This window comes from Notolepis coatsorum (assembly GCF_963971535.1).
Source record: "Notolepis coatsorum genome assembly, chromosome: 9".
In the NCBI taxonomy this organism is placed as follows: domain Eukaryota; kingdom Metazoa; phylum Chordata; class Actinopteri; order Aulopiformes; family Paralepididae; genus Notolepis; species Notolepis coatsorum.
The window spans coordinates 60,345,504-60,361,500 of NC_140173.1; the positions used below are offsets into that span (position 1 = coordinate 60,345,504).

General features: G+C 44.8%; 1 protein-coding gene across 4 annotated transcripts in view; it reads left to right on the forward strand.

Moving 5' to 3' along the window:
• The window catches only part of slf2 (SMC5-SMC6 complex localization factor 2), a 140,162-nt gene that overhangs the window by 97,650 nt on the left and 26,515 nt on the right, over nucleotides 1–15,997 (forward strand). For all 4 annotated transcript variants that reach the window (XM_084322171.1, XM_084322173.1, XM_084322172.1 and 1 more), the window contains exon 16: nucleotides 11,010–11,097. In XM_084322171.1, coding sequence (XP_084178297.1) covers nucleotides 11,010–11,097 — 88 coding nt within the window. The remainder of the gene's footprint in view (nucleotides 1–11,009; nucleotides 11,098–15,997) is intronic.

A 15,997-nucleotide genomic window follows, 5' to 3' on the forward strand; every position in this document is an offset into this window, starting at 1 on the left:
TTGTCTTCCTGTTTCAGTGCGAGTGTCCATCAGATTTCGTTTGACCTCGTCTCTTAACATAACAAAACTGTCCTTGAACCTTGGGTCGAGAAACGTGGCTGTGTTCAACACCAGCTGCAGAGCCCCGTCGACGTCGTTATATCGTTCGTTGAGATCTGTACCAATATTTTCTTTAAGTTCACATTTGAGGAGGCTGTCATTTTCCTCAATGGTCAAAGTTGAAGATAACTTCCAAATTAGGGGCAGGACAGAGGAGAGTGTGGTGTGCTTTTCACCACTAAGGGCATCAGTGAAAGAGCTGACAGGGCTCAATATATCTTTTACAGTCTCAAGAATTGTAATGTCTGAATCTTTAGGCATGAGGTGCCATTTCTTCCGATCGTCGGCTAGAACTGAACAGACCGCTTGCTGCTGTTCCAGAAATCTCGCCACCATTTGATACGCTGAGTCCCAGCGTGTCGGCTCATCATGGATCAGTTTGTGTTCAGGCAGTTGCAACTCTTTTTGCTTCTGCTTCAGCTGTCGGGACATCTTTGGTGACCTGCTGAAGGCAGACACTGTCTTTCTCAGCCTCGACAGTGCTGCAGACACACAGCCTATATCCAGACCCTTGCTAATGGCTAGGTGAAGGTTGTGCCCAAAGCAGGGGACCCATGTGAAGTCCTGCTTAAATGCTTTCTTGTTATTTGAGGCATTATCAGTGGTGATGCCACTGCCAGCCATATTTGACATGTCCAGCTTCCATGTTTCATGTACCATCTCCTCCAACGCCTCTCTCAAACTGTCCCCCGTGTGCTCTGAGTGCAGCCCAACACAGCCCAAACACCAGCTCTGCATGTCCCAGGATTCTGTAATAAACTGCAGAGTTACTGCCATGAATGTGGACGTGGCCCTGCTGGTCCACAAGTCAGTGGTGCATGAAAATAAGGGTTTCCCCCTAAGGCTCTCCATGATTTTGTCTTTTGTTTCATTATATAGGGCAGGGATTTCAGTTGACATGAAGTGGTTCCGTGAAGGAAGGGAATACTTGTTATTTAACTGTCCAAGCAGTTGTCTGAACCCATGTTTCTCAACAGTATAGACAGGGACCTGATCCATGCATATGTACTCTGCTACAGCCCTGTTAAGTTTCTTGGCTTCCTTTGAGTTTGCATGATACTTCCTTTGTTGTTCAAGTAATGCTGGTAGGGTAGGCTGCTGTGCTGTTGCTGGTCGATTCTCCTCAGCTTCTCTCTGGTACTATAAGAAAAGAGAAATATAAGACTTTTAAAACCCGTTGTTTCTCTCTAAAGAAAGAAATACATAGCAAACATGACTTAGTTATGCAATAGTGCTGCTGCTTTTTATTTGGTTAAAATATTTTAGTTAATAAGACGATATAGATATAGATATAGATATAGATATAGATATAGATAGATAGATAGATAGATAGATAGATCTCTCCGGGGCTGGTAACGTTAACCAACCTCGTGTCGAGTGTAGTATTGTATGACCTCGACATAACGTTTAAACGTAATTTTACTCCGTTTCCATGCGGTAGCCGGCTAGCTAGCATAAGCTGACAGAGGAACGACTAGCAGTAGCTATCTAACGTTAGCTAATAGCTGTAACGTACAACGAATCAGCTGTTGATATGATGCGCCATCAGTAGACAACGTATCTTGTATTAAACTAGAGTTAGTGGTTTAATGCTTCAGTCACAAACCTCTTTCATTTCTTTGTGGAGATCCGCGTGCCGGTCCTTCAGGTGTTTTGCCATATTTGAGGTGTTGGCACCTTTCGTTGGCACTGCCCTGTAACACCGCTTGCAAATGGGCATTGTGACATCTTTAACTTTCCCTTCTGTGTTTACTTCAAAACCGAAGTACTTCCAAACAGCACTTCTGCTGTTTTCTTTATCTTTAAGTTGTGGAGGCGCTGCATCTGCCATCTTAGTTCACTCAGCTAAAATGTTTACTGAAGAGTGAAGACGCCGACGGCTCGCTCTGTGAGGGGGAGGGCTGGAGGGGGAAGCGTGCTCTGAACAGCTGGAGGGGCAAGCGTGCTCTGAACAGCGTGTCAACAAACTTCCGGTAGAACACTGCCAGCGGGTACCGATACTACAGAAAGTATCGGTATTTCGGGAAATGAGTATCGTAACTGTTTTAAATATTCAGTATCGATATTTATCGATACTTCGATATTTTTGACAACACTACTACAAATAACTACAATAACTATGGTCCTTGGCCGCCACCGGACGAATCACCTCAGCCTGAGGGAGAGAAAAAGATAGAATGATAGAGATATAGACAAAGCTAGAGGGCGCAAGAGGCTTCATTCTGCTTCCACCAACGTCACCGTCTTATGGATGGGCCTCTCCAGGACGACTGGTGTGGAGATGCGCTTGCCTTTCTTATCAAGATTGGGGTCGCTGATAAACAACTTAAGGTGGCGCACTCTCCCGTCTCTCCCTGGGTACACCTCGATAACCTTCGCCATCCTCCACTGGTTACGTGGTGTGGACTCATGCTGTAGGAGTACAATGTCGTCGACCCTTGCGTTCCTACGATCCTTGGTCCACTTCTGTCTCGGTTGGAGGTGCAGGAGGTACTTCTTCTTCCATCTTGTCCAGCAGTGGGTGGATAAGATTTGAACTCGACGCCATCCTTTGCCGATGTACAGATCTTCCTTGACGAACTGTCCAGGAGGTGGAGCGAGGATTGTGGCCTTCGTGGTCAGGATGTGGCTTGGTGTCCGGGGCTCTGGACTAGATGAATCATTGAGCCAATCCGTGGTCAGGGGTCTGCGGTTTACAACCGCTATGACTTCATATGGGAAGATGGTCAAGACAAGCCCTGTCAAGCTCCTTATGATGGTGCGTCTTTGTCTTTCCCAGAAAGCAGCAGGCTTCTTCGTTGCCGCCTTCGTGGGTCCTTTGGCTTCCACAGGTTTCTTGGCTGCTGGCTTCTTGGCGGGCTTGTTGGCTTTACCCTCAGCCTGGTTGATCTTGAGAGCGCCGGAGGCTCCGGTACCCTTGACCTGGAACAGGGTTCCTGGACCAGGGTTCTTGTCCCCGTCATAGCCACCGACAGCTAGAGCATTCGTTACGGCAGCCAGAGACACACCGCTCCCTCCCACCTTGATTTCTCCACGTGGTCCAAATCGTTCCATCCCGTAGTAGGTGCATGGCGGAGCAGTTTCCATTCGTTCCTCGGGGAGGTCTGCCATTCTTTGCTGTTCCGTGCATCGTCTGAACTTCCTGCACGTAGTGCACTTGTAGATATGGGCTGATACTGCCTTGCTGCAGCCTAGTATCCATATGCCATTGGATCGGAGTGCATTCATGGTCATCCCTCGTCCCTGATGGTGCACTCTCTCATGATAGTGCTTGACGAGTAACCCAGACACATGACTGTCCTTTGGAAGGACCGCTGGATGCTTCCCCTGTGGCGGTAAGGCGGCATGCGTTAGGCGGCCGCCAACTCTGAGGATGCCTTGGTCATCCAGGAATGGACCTAACCGGTGCAGATTAGTGGCTCTGCCTTTGACTGGTGTCTCCTGGTGACTCTGGAGTAACTGTATGTCTTGTGAAAAGGTTGCTTCTTGCACCATCTTGATTATGGTTAGCTCCGCTTCTCTCCTTTCCTCTAGACTGGTGGCTTCACAGGACTTTGGCTGGTGACCTTTCCTTTCTTTCACATGGCGCTGGAGTCTGGCGATAGCTTTCACCAGTCTGGACCAGTCTGAGAACTTGTGTACGCGCGCTAGCAGCGGCCAGACTTCTTTCACCCGTGTGGTGAGCACCTGGGCCTTCCTAAGTTCAGGGTCGTCGCTTGCGATCTCTCCCACCTTGCCTTCTCCACTTGGAGAAGGCAACTTGTGTACGCGCGCTAGCAGCGGCCAGCCTTCTTTCACCCGTGCGGTGAGCACCTGGGCCTTCCTAAGTTCAGGGTCGTCGCTTGCGATCTCTCCCACCTTGCCTTCTCCACTTGGTAACCCTTTCTGCCAAAGCAAGTCTGGGCCGGTGACCCAGTTAGAGGCTATCAGTGGCTCTGCTGTGAGACCTCTTGAGGCATGGTCGGCTGGATTCTCTTCCGCCGCCACATACCTCCATTGTGTAGACTCTGTGCTTTGCTTGATGCGTTCCATTTTCGACTGGAACCTTAGATTCTCTTGGGGGATGGGGGTGGCCTCTGCCGTTCTTTCAGCAACGTCAGGCTCCAGCATCTTTATGTCATCTGCTGTAATAACCTCTGGTCTGTCTCCTGAAGAACCTCTGGTCTGTCTCCTGAAGAACCTGTGGTCTGTCTCCTGGAGAACCTCTGGTCTGTCTCCTGAAGAACCTCTGGTCTGTCTCCTGAAGAACCTCTGGTCTGTCTCCTGGAGAACCTCTGTGTTGAGAGCCTTTGCTGTCATTTCGCGGATCAAGGTTGGGTCACTTTGTGTATCGCGGAGTGCGATACATCTGTCTTCTTGCCTTGTTTCTGCTACAGCTAGCAGTGGAGACCGCTGCTGGTTTTGCCTTGGTTGTGCTTCCGCTGGCAGTGGCGCCTGGTACCGGTCTTGCCCTGCTTGTGGTGCAGCTTGCAGTTGGGGTTGCCGTGGTGGTGCTGCAGCTGGCCGTGAAAAATGGTGCTGCCCTACGCTTGCCTGAGACGTGACTTCCTCTTTCACAGCGACGCCTCGCTCTTGCGACACCTTTATTTCTCCAGCTGGGTAGCCACTTTGGCTGGCTGCTTGCGCTGCACCTTTGGGCTGATCGTATACTTGCGGTCGTGCCGTGGCAGCCCTTAGCGTCTTCCTAGTTTCCAATCGCTTTACTTCTTCTTCTTCTACTTCTACTACTTCTTCTTCTTCTGCGGTTTCAGCATCCTGCTGAACCTTTCTCTGTGCAGCTTCTAGCACCCTTTGTCTGTCCGCGGCTTCTCTTTCAGCTGCTTGAGCTGCATGTAGCTTCTGCAGGGCTTCCAATAGCGTTCCTTCTCTGCGTTTAGCCTCTAGCCTTCCTTGTCTTTCCGCGGTTTCGGCCCTTCGTTTGACCTTTCTTTCCGCGTTGTCGGCCGCCACTTGTGCCTTTAACTGTGCATCTTCGGCTACCAGTTTCCGCATTGCTTCAAGGTGCTCCTCTTGCGCCTCGAACAGTCTCCTTGCAAGTCTCTCTGTGTCTTGGTTGCAGCGGTTGATGGTGCGCCGTGCGTTACTTTCAGGCGCTTCAATGCTCTTCCAAGCCTCATAGGCTGCACCCAGCTTCTCAGCGGCACTGCCTATTGTAGAGACTTGTTGCATTACGTCGAGTGCGCCCGGGGTAATCAGCGCGTTCTCGGCCTCCTGCATCGCCGCCTGCCATCCTTTCTTGCACTTATCGAACCGCCGTGCAACCTTTGTCCTTTGCCCATCCTTCAGTTCTTGAGCCGCGGCCGTCCGCCTGCGTGCTCGGCCCTCTGCCACGGATGTGTTCTCCTCCTCCACCACCGTCTTGGACTGGCTGCCACTATCAGACATCTTGATGTAATGCCAGGATGTTCGATGTTCTAGAATGTTCCGGAAGGTTGTGGATGTTCGATGTTCTAGAATGTTCCGGAAGGTTGTGGATGTTCGATGTTCTAGAATTGCACGGTCATCGTGGTGAATGAATGAATGAAATGAATGAATGAATGAATGAATGAATGAAAACTTTATTTAACAGATTGCAGAATGGGTACAATACAGTACGGCTCAATACATACAATTGTTAAGGGGATGCAGACCTGAGAAAGACGTTTGTCTTGTTTCCATCAGGGTCCCCCATTTTCAATTCATATAGACATATATGACATACATGACATACAGATAGTCAGTACTGCTACATCTATACATTTATGACATACCAGATTTGCAAATACAGTACTGTTTGTGATACAGAAGGAGTCAAGAAAAGGGAGTATATACATTTGACGTAGAAACTGTACATTGGAGGAGGTTGGGTGGGGGGGGTTGGGTACATTGGGATATTGACAACCATACTGGGTAATTTACACTGGAGGTGGTTGGGGGGGGGGGGCGGGGGGCACACTGTATAAACAAGTAACACTGTACATTGAGGGGGGGGGGGAGGAGACACTGTACAAACAAACACAATTGTACATTGAACTATTGACAAAACCATACTAGGTAAATGACTGTACATTGGAGGGGGTTGGGTTAGGATATTTACAGGGGCCAGTGTTGAATTGCAGTCTCCCGTAGGTGTCCCTTGAGAGAGGTTTTGAAAGTGGGTAGTGATCCACATTCCTTTACAGCTTTGGGTAGGGCGTTCCACATTGATGTGGCATAATTGCGAAACGTGTTTAGTCCCTTATTTGAGCCGAATCTGGGTTTAACATGATTTGTGGAGCTCCCTCTGGTGTTGTGATCGTGGTATTCACTGACCTTTGGGAAGTATTTTGACATGTACATGGGTACCTTGGTCGTGTAGTGTATCTTGTAGACCAGGCCCATTGCAAGTTGTTGTACTCTGTCGTCTACTCTAAGCCATCCTAGGTTGTCGAAGTGGGCAGGGGTGAGGTGGGTTCTAGGAGTAAGGTCAAGCAGTAGTCTGACCAGTTTGTTTTGAGATGTTTGTAATTTTGTTTTTAGCGCCTTTGAGGTGCTTTGGTACCATGAGGTGCAAGCATAGTCGTAGTACCCCTGAATGAGTGCTCCTGCCAGAGTCTTCAGGGTGTTCTTGTTTACCAGAGAGGAGATCCGGTACAAGAATCGAGTTCGTTGGTTGACTTTTTTTATTACATTGGATGCCATTTTGTCACAGGAGAGATTAGCCTCTAGGATGGAACCCAGGTAGGTAATTTCATCTTTCCTTGTGACAATATTGTCACCCACTGTAACTGAGAAGCCGTCGGTCTTGCTGAGTTTGTTATTTGAACCGAAGAGAATGGACTCTGTTTTGCCCATGTGTAATGATAGTTTGTTATCAGCGAGCCATATGCAGATTCTGCCTAGTTCCGAGCTGAGGGTTTTTTCAACCTGTAACTTGTTCTTGTCAGAGACCAGCAGGGCTGAGTCGTCCGCAAACAGGAACAAGTTGCAGTCACAAGCTGACGACATGTCATTTGCATAAATTAGGAACAGTAGCGGTCCTAGTATGCTTCCTTGTGGAACACCACAGCTCACTGTGAGGGGGGGGGATAGGGTACCGTTTACCTCCACCATCTGTTCCCTCCCCTCAAGGTAGGATTGCATCCAGCTCACTGATAGACTATCAAAACCAATTGCTTTTAGCTTGTCAATCAGAATGGAGTGATTGACCGTGTCAAAGGCCTTTTGTAGGTCCAGCATGACCATGCCGCAGTATTTGCCTGCGTCCACCTCTTGTTTGATGTGGTCATTCAAATAGAGAAGGCATGTGTCAGTGGAGTGGGATGTTCTGAAGCCAGATTGGAATTCGTAGATTAGATTTTTTTCCGCTAGGTACTTTTCGACCTGTTCGTAGACTATTTTTTCCATGACTTTCGAGATGGAGGTGAGAATAGAAACAGGGCGGTAGTTGCCTGGGTCTAATTTGCTGCCCTTTTTGTGCAGAGGGGTCACCCTCGCAATTTTGAAGTCCTTGGGGACGTGTCCCTGTTTTATGGAGAGGTTTATTATGTGTGTGATGGCGGCGGTGCATATAAGTTTTACTGTAACTGTCCCTCTTGCAATGATGAAGCAACTCGTCTTTGATGTTTACTGATTGGCTTTATTTCCGTTCGAAGAGAACATCTTTATTCCGAACCGTAAAACTGTGAAAACATACATGAAATACAATCAATCACGGATCAAACCATAACAACATACATACAATTTATCGGTCGTTACAAGGGTGGTTGTTAACCCACTGAACTTAACTACAAGCGCAGTACGGCCCCAAACGTACCTTATTGACTGCATGCAATATGAGAGGACTGTTATGGAGCTTGGTGTCGATGTGGCTTGTCTGAAGATGGTGAAGAAGTGAAGGGACGAACCTTATAGGGTCTCAATATTTATACACTAGTGGCGATCTATTATGACATCACAAGGCAGCAGGACCGTACACACAGGGCGATCTATTATGACATCACACTCCAGCTAACTAGAATTACACTATGACACTCCTGCAGTTACATCTAGTATATATATAAATGTATATATATATATATATATATATATATATATATATATATATACTGTATATATAGCACTATTGTACATGCTATCAGAGTTATTTGGGTAGATGAGGTAGGCAGTTATGATTACAGTGTAGGGCAGTTGTAGACCGTGAAAGCAGTAGGTAGGTATAAATTGAGTATAGGCAACAGGGTTCAAAGTTCGTACAGTATGGGTAACGGAGCCTAGGGTATAGGCAATGGAGGTCAGAGTTGAGAGTTCAAGTGTCGGATGGCGTGACGTGAGGTCCTATCCCCTCCATCACAAAGGTCACATCTCGATACAACTCTTATGAACGGGATGTTTGTGTAATGTCAAGATGCATTCTTTTATGTATCCACTGTTCTTTTACCTTGTATTGTATAGTTTGTATTAGGGGTGCACAATATTGATTTTTTGACCCCGATATCTATACCGATAACTTTCTGCTCCTCAAGGTCGATACCGATAACCGATGTATATATATATTTATTGTATTATAATATATATATATTTTTTATGTATAATCCTGTAGTTTTGACCTAACCAGATTTATCATGACATGAGCGTTACTACTATGAACAAAACAAAGCCAAGAGAACAGTTTTGACTCTTCAAATAAAGTGACTATATTTATATAATTTGAGTCAATCACAAAATTCACAATCCGTCAATGTCATTAACAATGTGTTTCCCTGAACAATGAGTGAACTAAAAACCAACAGGTATTGTGCTTTGTCAGTAGGGATGGGTACCGTTCACATTTTAACCTACTGTACCTCAGTTGTAAAAAAAAAAAAAAAAATCCAAACTTCAAATACCGTAATTCCTCTAATAGTAACCGGTATTCAATTAAAAACCGGGTCTCTATTAATGACCGGGTGCGCTGTTGAGCTAAGCAATTATAAACCTAATACAAGCCGGGTTTCATGTATATTAGAGGAATTACGGTATTTCCCTCAACGGATTTACCATAGGCAATATATTTTGTTATTGTTGTTATATGCTGGCCTGGCTGTGCAGTAAATACCATATAATGGTATGGTGTTAATGTTTACCAAGAGAGTAAGCCTACCTCAGAATTGTATAAAACGAAGTTATTATTATTATTATTATACCAGTATTGTGATTACACTATTTTACTTTATTTAACTTTTTTTGACCACCTGTAATTGCACTGTTTACTACCGTGTTTCATACAGTACTTGGTTTCAATAAATGAACCCAGTACATTTTACTGGGTTCAAACCGACACAAAATGTTGATTTATTCATTATGATCCGTTTGAAAATTTGAAATATAGGCCTCCCTCTTATACAGGCCTCCTCCTAATACAAGCCTGGTACCCGCTACAGTTGAAACAAATACAAGCCGGGGTTACTATTAGAGGAATTACGGTAACCACATTTTCGACCGTTTTCGGCTTGCCATTGCCCCGACTGTTTTGTTGTTGAATCAAGTCAAATCCTAAGTAAGCATATATTGTGCGTGTGAACGTTGACATAAAAAGAAAAAAGTGTAAAAAAAATAATATAATATTATCGGCGCTATCAATACTTTTATCTAGATGACGTCATAATTGCTGATATCGGCCCGATAATTATCGTGCATCCCTAGTTTGTATAAATCATTGTGTTTACAAATCTACTACGGTTGAGGAGCCGGGAATAACGAGCGTATCACGTTTTTCTGAATGTATGTCCGACATCTCCGCCTGGATGACGACCAACCACCTCAAACTGAACCTAAGCAAAACAGAATTGCTCCACCTGCCGGCCAAATCCTCCCCCCTGACCGACCTTTCCATCACAGTCGAGAATGCAGCTGTGACCACGTCCCCGACCGCCAAGAACCTTGGTGTTGTCCTCGACGACCAGTTGAACTTCTCTGCTCACATCGCAGCGACAACCAGAACCTGCCGATTCCTCCTGAGCAACGTCAGAAGGATCCGCCCCTTCCTGCCAAAAGAAGCCACCCAACTCCTTGTCCAATCAACAGTAATCTCCCGCCTCGACTACTGCAACGCACTGCTCGCTGGCCTCCCGGCCACTGCCACTAAGCCTCTTCAACTCATTCAGAACGCAGCGGCCCGCCTTATCTCAAACCTACCGAAGTCGGCCCATGTCACCCCACTTCTTAGGGACCTGCACTGGCTCCCCATTGCTGCACGAATCCCCTTCATGGCCCTCGACCTAGCATACCGTGCGGCGAAGGGAACTGCTCCCGCCTACCTCCGGTAAATGGTCTCTAACTACACACCCTCAAGACCCCTACGCTCTGCATCTTCTGGCCGCCTCAGACCTACTCCTATCCAAGCTCCGGGAGGGTCATCAAAGAGAAGTCGCCTATTCTCAGTCCTTGCCCCACAATGGTGGAATGAACTACCCACCCCAGTTAGGACAGCCAAAACACGTCCAATCTTTCGCCGTCGACTAAAGACTCACTTCTTCAACCATTATCTGAATTAAAAAAAAAATTAAAAAAATCTAACCCTAACTAACCATACTGTCATGCACTTGTCCTAATAAACTAACCTACACTGTAGCACTCAACACTTTGATGAACATTGTTACTCAGCTGATAGAGTTGTGCCCTTCCTGATGGCTTGTCGTACAGAACTTGTAAGTGGCTTTGGATAAAAGCGTCAGCTAAATGACTAAATGTAAATGTATGTACCGGTACATTTATAAAAAAAAAAAAAACTGCGACAATAAAATAATCTGAACCATGTTCCATTTTAGACCGTAACAGGGATTCTATAGCTAGTGTCTGGAACTAGTTTCTATAGCTAGTGTCTCATCTAAAAACAGGCGTGTTTTTGTTCTTTGGTTGATCTCATCGTGTTTTTGATGGAGACAGAAAAACAATCACATTTCTGTGCACAGACAGCTGCGTCGCCACCTGAGCCTCTCCCTGATCTCCAAGCTGCTGAACGGAACCAGTACTTACAGGCCGACCAACATGGAGCTACTGGTGAGTAGGCCTGTCCCCGACTAAGGGTTTGTATTAGTGGTCTGCAAGGGCCTTGAAATGAAGCCCGTGCCCAGCCCGAGCCTGTGAACTTCAGGCCCTGCCCGAAAATAAGCCTGACTGTAAATAATATTTTAAGCCCTAGACCGTGTGAAAACCAGTTTTTTTTTTAAATTATTATTATTATTATTATTATTATTATTATTATTATTATTATTATTATTATTATTATTATTAAAATTTAGTTTTTATTATTTGTTTTAAATATTCGAAACACTGTTTTATATATGAAATAAACAAAAACAAATGTTCAATAGGTCTACCTAAATAACAGATAGTGAAAACTAAAGAAGCATTCATTTGATAATTATTATTAATTATTTGATAACTATGAAGTGGAGATGGTACCCAATGCATTATCAGATCATTGTTATTTACTCCTAAAAGGATCATTTGGTGTACTATCATCCCGAGCCCCAAGATGGCGCTTTAACACAACACTGCTGAATAACAAGGAATTCATTACACAACTCAAAGAAGCTCTTTCAGTATTCCTACCAGAGAATGTGAACTCGGTGCCGGACCCTAGAATATTATGGATGTCGGTAAAGGGAATGATAAAGGATTTCACGGATAGCTTTTCATCCAAAATACGCAAGAATCGATGCTCAAAACTGGCGGAATTAGAAACGCTCTACTCTACATTATTTACTTCTTTACAATATAACGACTCGGCTCGACTGGAATCTCGAGTTAATTTACAAAAAATAGAGATTAACGCCATTTACAGACTGCAATCTGAAGTACAAATACGTAGCACAAGACAACAGCATTACTCTCAAGGTTCCAAACCAAGTCACCTACTAGCTACGCGATTAAGAGTTAACGCAAAATTTGCAGATATAACCTCCATTAAAGCACAACAAGGACTTGTAACAGACACCAAAGAAATAAACACGACATTCAAAGAATTGTACTCCAACTTGTATAAATCAGAAACGACCTTCGATCAAAACAAAATGGACACATATCTTAATCAAATTAACCTCCCCAAACTTTCAGAGGATAATGCTAAACAGTTAGAAACACCAATCACACTAGAGGAACTCAGGAAGGCCATATCCGAAATGCAAAGTGGTAGGGCTCCTGGAAGAGACGGTATCCCACCAGAAATGTACCTCTCATGCTGGGACATAATTGGACCCCTATTACTTAATATGATTTTATACTCAGTCAAGGAGGGGAACTTTCATAAGAACGACAATATTGCACTCATAACAGTTCTCCTTAAAAAAGACAAAGACCCCACCGAGTGCTGTAGTTATAGACCCGTAAGCCTCCTCAGAACCGATATCAAACTGTTCTCTAAGGCAGTGATTCCCAACCTGGGCAGGGGGCGCAGGGGGTCCGCCAGACCACAGATTATTATAAAAAAAAAAAAATCAGAGAAATATTTAATTAGCATATTTTTATCATCAGAAGCATGAATAGTCTCTCCACTACAATAAAAAATAAAGATAAATAAATAAACATCTAGACATGATTTTTGAACGTAGTGGGCAAGGCGCTCGCCACGAATGCGGAGACGCTGGGCTCGCCTGTTCGAGCCCAGCGCTCCACATTGCTTTCAGTTTAGCTGGTCGTTCATACTAATACACATTGATTAGGGGGTGGGAAACTGATGGGTTGGGATCGGGCGTTGTGGACAGCGACTCCTACAGGTCGGTTGGTGCGCCTGCGCAGTAGAATCAGGAAGTGTCGGGGGCAGCGTGCGCCTCCCACGCGTTACTCCTCGCCACAGAGATCGAGCTGCGCAGGTGAAAAGATGCGACTGCTGTTACCTCAAGTACCGGAGGGGACTTGTGCTATGTATGACTTAGTCCACATTGCAGCCGGCTTGTGGGAGGCAAGAAACAGCGTTCGTGACAGGGGAGGGTTGAATTGGATGATACGAAATTGGGATGGGAGAAAATATAGAAAATGGGAGAAAAAGTGGATAAAAAAAAAACAGTAGGCTACCGGGTAGCCGCTAAAACGCGAATCAGTTGACTGTATCACTTTCCGCCAGAGGCGAAAATGTGTGACAAACGAAAAGGAGATGACGGCAGCTCATCTGCAAAAAAAGTTAGGACCTACAGCAATCGCGACAATTACATCACCATGGGCTTCACTGAGGGACCAGACAAACGACCTGAGTGTGTGATTTGTGGAGAAAAGTTGGCAAACTCGAGCCTGAAGCCCAGCAAGCTGAAGAGACATCAGGCGTCTAAGCACCCAGAAACCGTTGGGAAGGATCCAGACTTTTTTCGGAGGAAAGAACAGTCTCTCAAGGCGAACAAGCCCGTTGATGTTAGAGTAGCGTGGAGCAGGGGTGGCAGTGATTTACAGAAGGCTACCGAAGCCTCCTTTGAGTGTTCGCTTTTAATTGCAAAAGCAAAGAAACCGCACAATATTGGCGAGCAGCTCATCAAACCAGCCTGCATCAAAATGGTTTAGAAACTGTGCGGCCCACAGGTGGCGTATAAACTAAAATCAGTACCACTCTCGAACAATGTAGTGAAAGACCGAATTGATAAGATGTCAAGTGATTGCGAGCAGCAGCTGTCAGAAAAGCTTAGAAAGGGTCCATTTGCCATACAACTTGATTAAACTACAACTGTCGCAGACGAGGCTGTGCTCATCGTTTATGTGCAGTATATCGAAAATGAGGATCTGAAGCAGGACATTCTCATGTCAGTCAACCTTACTACCACCACTCGAGGTGAGGATATTTTTACTGCAGTGGATTCTTACTTCATTCAACATAAATGCAAACCGTTCACCATTAGGGCCTGATTTGAGAGGATGAATACAGGATTTGAATATTGGCCAACATTTTGAAATACATATGGTGCAAGATGAGATTTGTTGATTGAAAGCACAAGTCAAAGAAGCATAGTGGGTCTAATTATGATGCATATGCCCGTGTATAAGCAGTTTGTTATTAAAATGACAAAAAAAAGTATTAAAATGTAAAAAAATAAAAAAGTATTTTATGGTATTTTATTAGGAGGGGGGTCCAGGAATTTCATCAGATGTTTGGGGGTCCCTGGGGGAAAAAAGGTTGGGAACCCCTGCTCTAAGGTATTAGCCATCAGACTTCAAAAGCATATGACGTCTTTAGTTCATCCGGATCAAACTGGCTTCATAAGAAACCGTTTGATCACTGACAACATAAGACGATTACTATACGTACTAGATGCCAGCAAGGACGACACCACACCCAAGGCGATGCTGTCCCTGGATGCAATGAAAGCTTTTGATAGGCTGGAATGGTCGTATCTATGGGCGGTATTAGAAAGGATGGGGTTAGGAAAAGGATTCATTGATATGATTAAAGTATTATACAAAGACCCATCGGCCATGATTACAACTGGTATAATCACCCCCGGAATATTTCCGGTATCACGCTCTTCTAGACAGGGTTGCCCTCTTAGTCCCTGACTATTCGATTTATCACTAGAACCTTTAGCACAATATATAAGACAATCCCAACTCATAGAACCAATTGTAATCAAGGGCACACAACACAAAATTAGTCTATATGCGGACGACGTAATACTGTTCATGCAAAACCCTAACACCGCAATGCCTTATCTTCTCAAGTTGATTAATGACTTTGGCGACCTATCGGGATTTAAAATAAACTGGCCAAAGTCGGCTTTCCTTCCACTGAACGCCCCTGCAAAGAATACGAGTCTTCCAGAAGAAATACCAATGGTTAAACACTTTAGATGCTTGGGAGTTGAAGTATTCCCTACCATAAGCCAAACGGTGAAACACAATTACATAGAAATCCAAAATAAAATCAAATGCGACCTTGACAGGTGGTCAAAACTTAAAAACTCAGTACAGGCACGGGTTTCAATAGTTAAGATGGATGTCTTACCTAGAATCAACTTCATCAGCTCAATGCTTCCGTTACCCCCTCCAGATGGTTACTGGAAAAAATTACACTCTTCCGCATATAAATTTATTTGGAATAACAAACCACCACGTATAAAAAGATCCACCGCACAGAGAAACAAAGCCGACGGGAGGGATGGCAATCCCAAATTCTTTCCACTATTTTAAGGCGTACACTTTAAGACCACTGACAACCTGGTTTGAACCCCAAGCATCAGTATCCTGGAGAAATTTAGAAGTAAATATAGTAGCACCACAGAGACTGCAGGCCCCTGCTTACCTAGCAGACCTCCTCACCCCCTATACCAACGCCAGGGCCCTCAGATCGGCTGATAAGGGTCTCCTAACCACTCGTAGGTCCAACTTCAAGTCTAGGGGGGGACGTGCTTTTGCGGTCGCAGCCCCTGACCTCTGGAACAGCATCCCCATGTCCATCAAATCTGCCCCCTCCATCGAGTCTTTTAAATCAAAACTCAAAACCCACCTATATCGCCTGGCCTTCCCTGACTCACTTTGACTCTTGCCGTACTTGTTGACGTGTTGTTCTGTTTTTCCTTTGTCTATCCATTGATTTTATTTTGTTTCTCTGTTTATTTTATACTTTTCTTTGTACTTAGCTTAGCCATGTGAAGCACTTTGGTTGACAAGCGTCATGTTTAAACGTGCTATACAAATACATTTGATTGATTGATTGATAGTATACACCAAAATATCAATTAAGCAATGCAAACTGAAATTTGGCCCCATAATTACACATGCGATCCGGATATGGCGTGAAACACAAAAAAAATATTCTAATCCACATAAATGGCATAATCATACTCCCTTATTCAATAACAATGCACTCCTGATTAGAAAACGACCTATAAGATTCCCTAGATGGGAAAAGCAAGGCATACATACATTAGGAGATGTTTTCAACAAACAGGGTATTTGTAGCTATGATGAAATAGAAAAA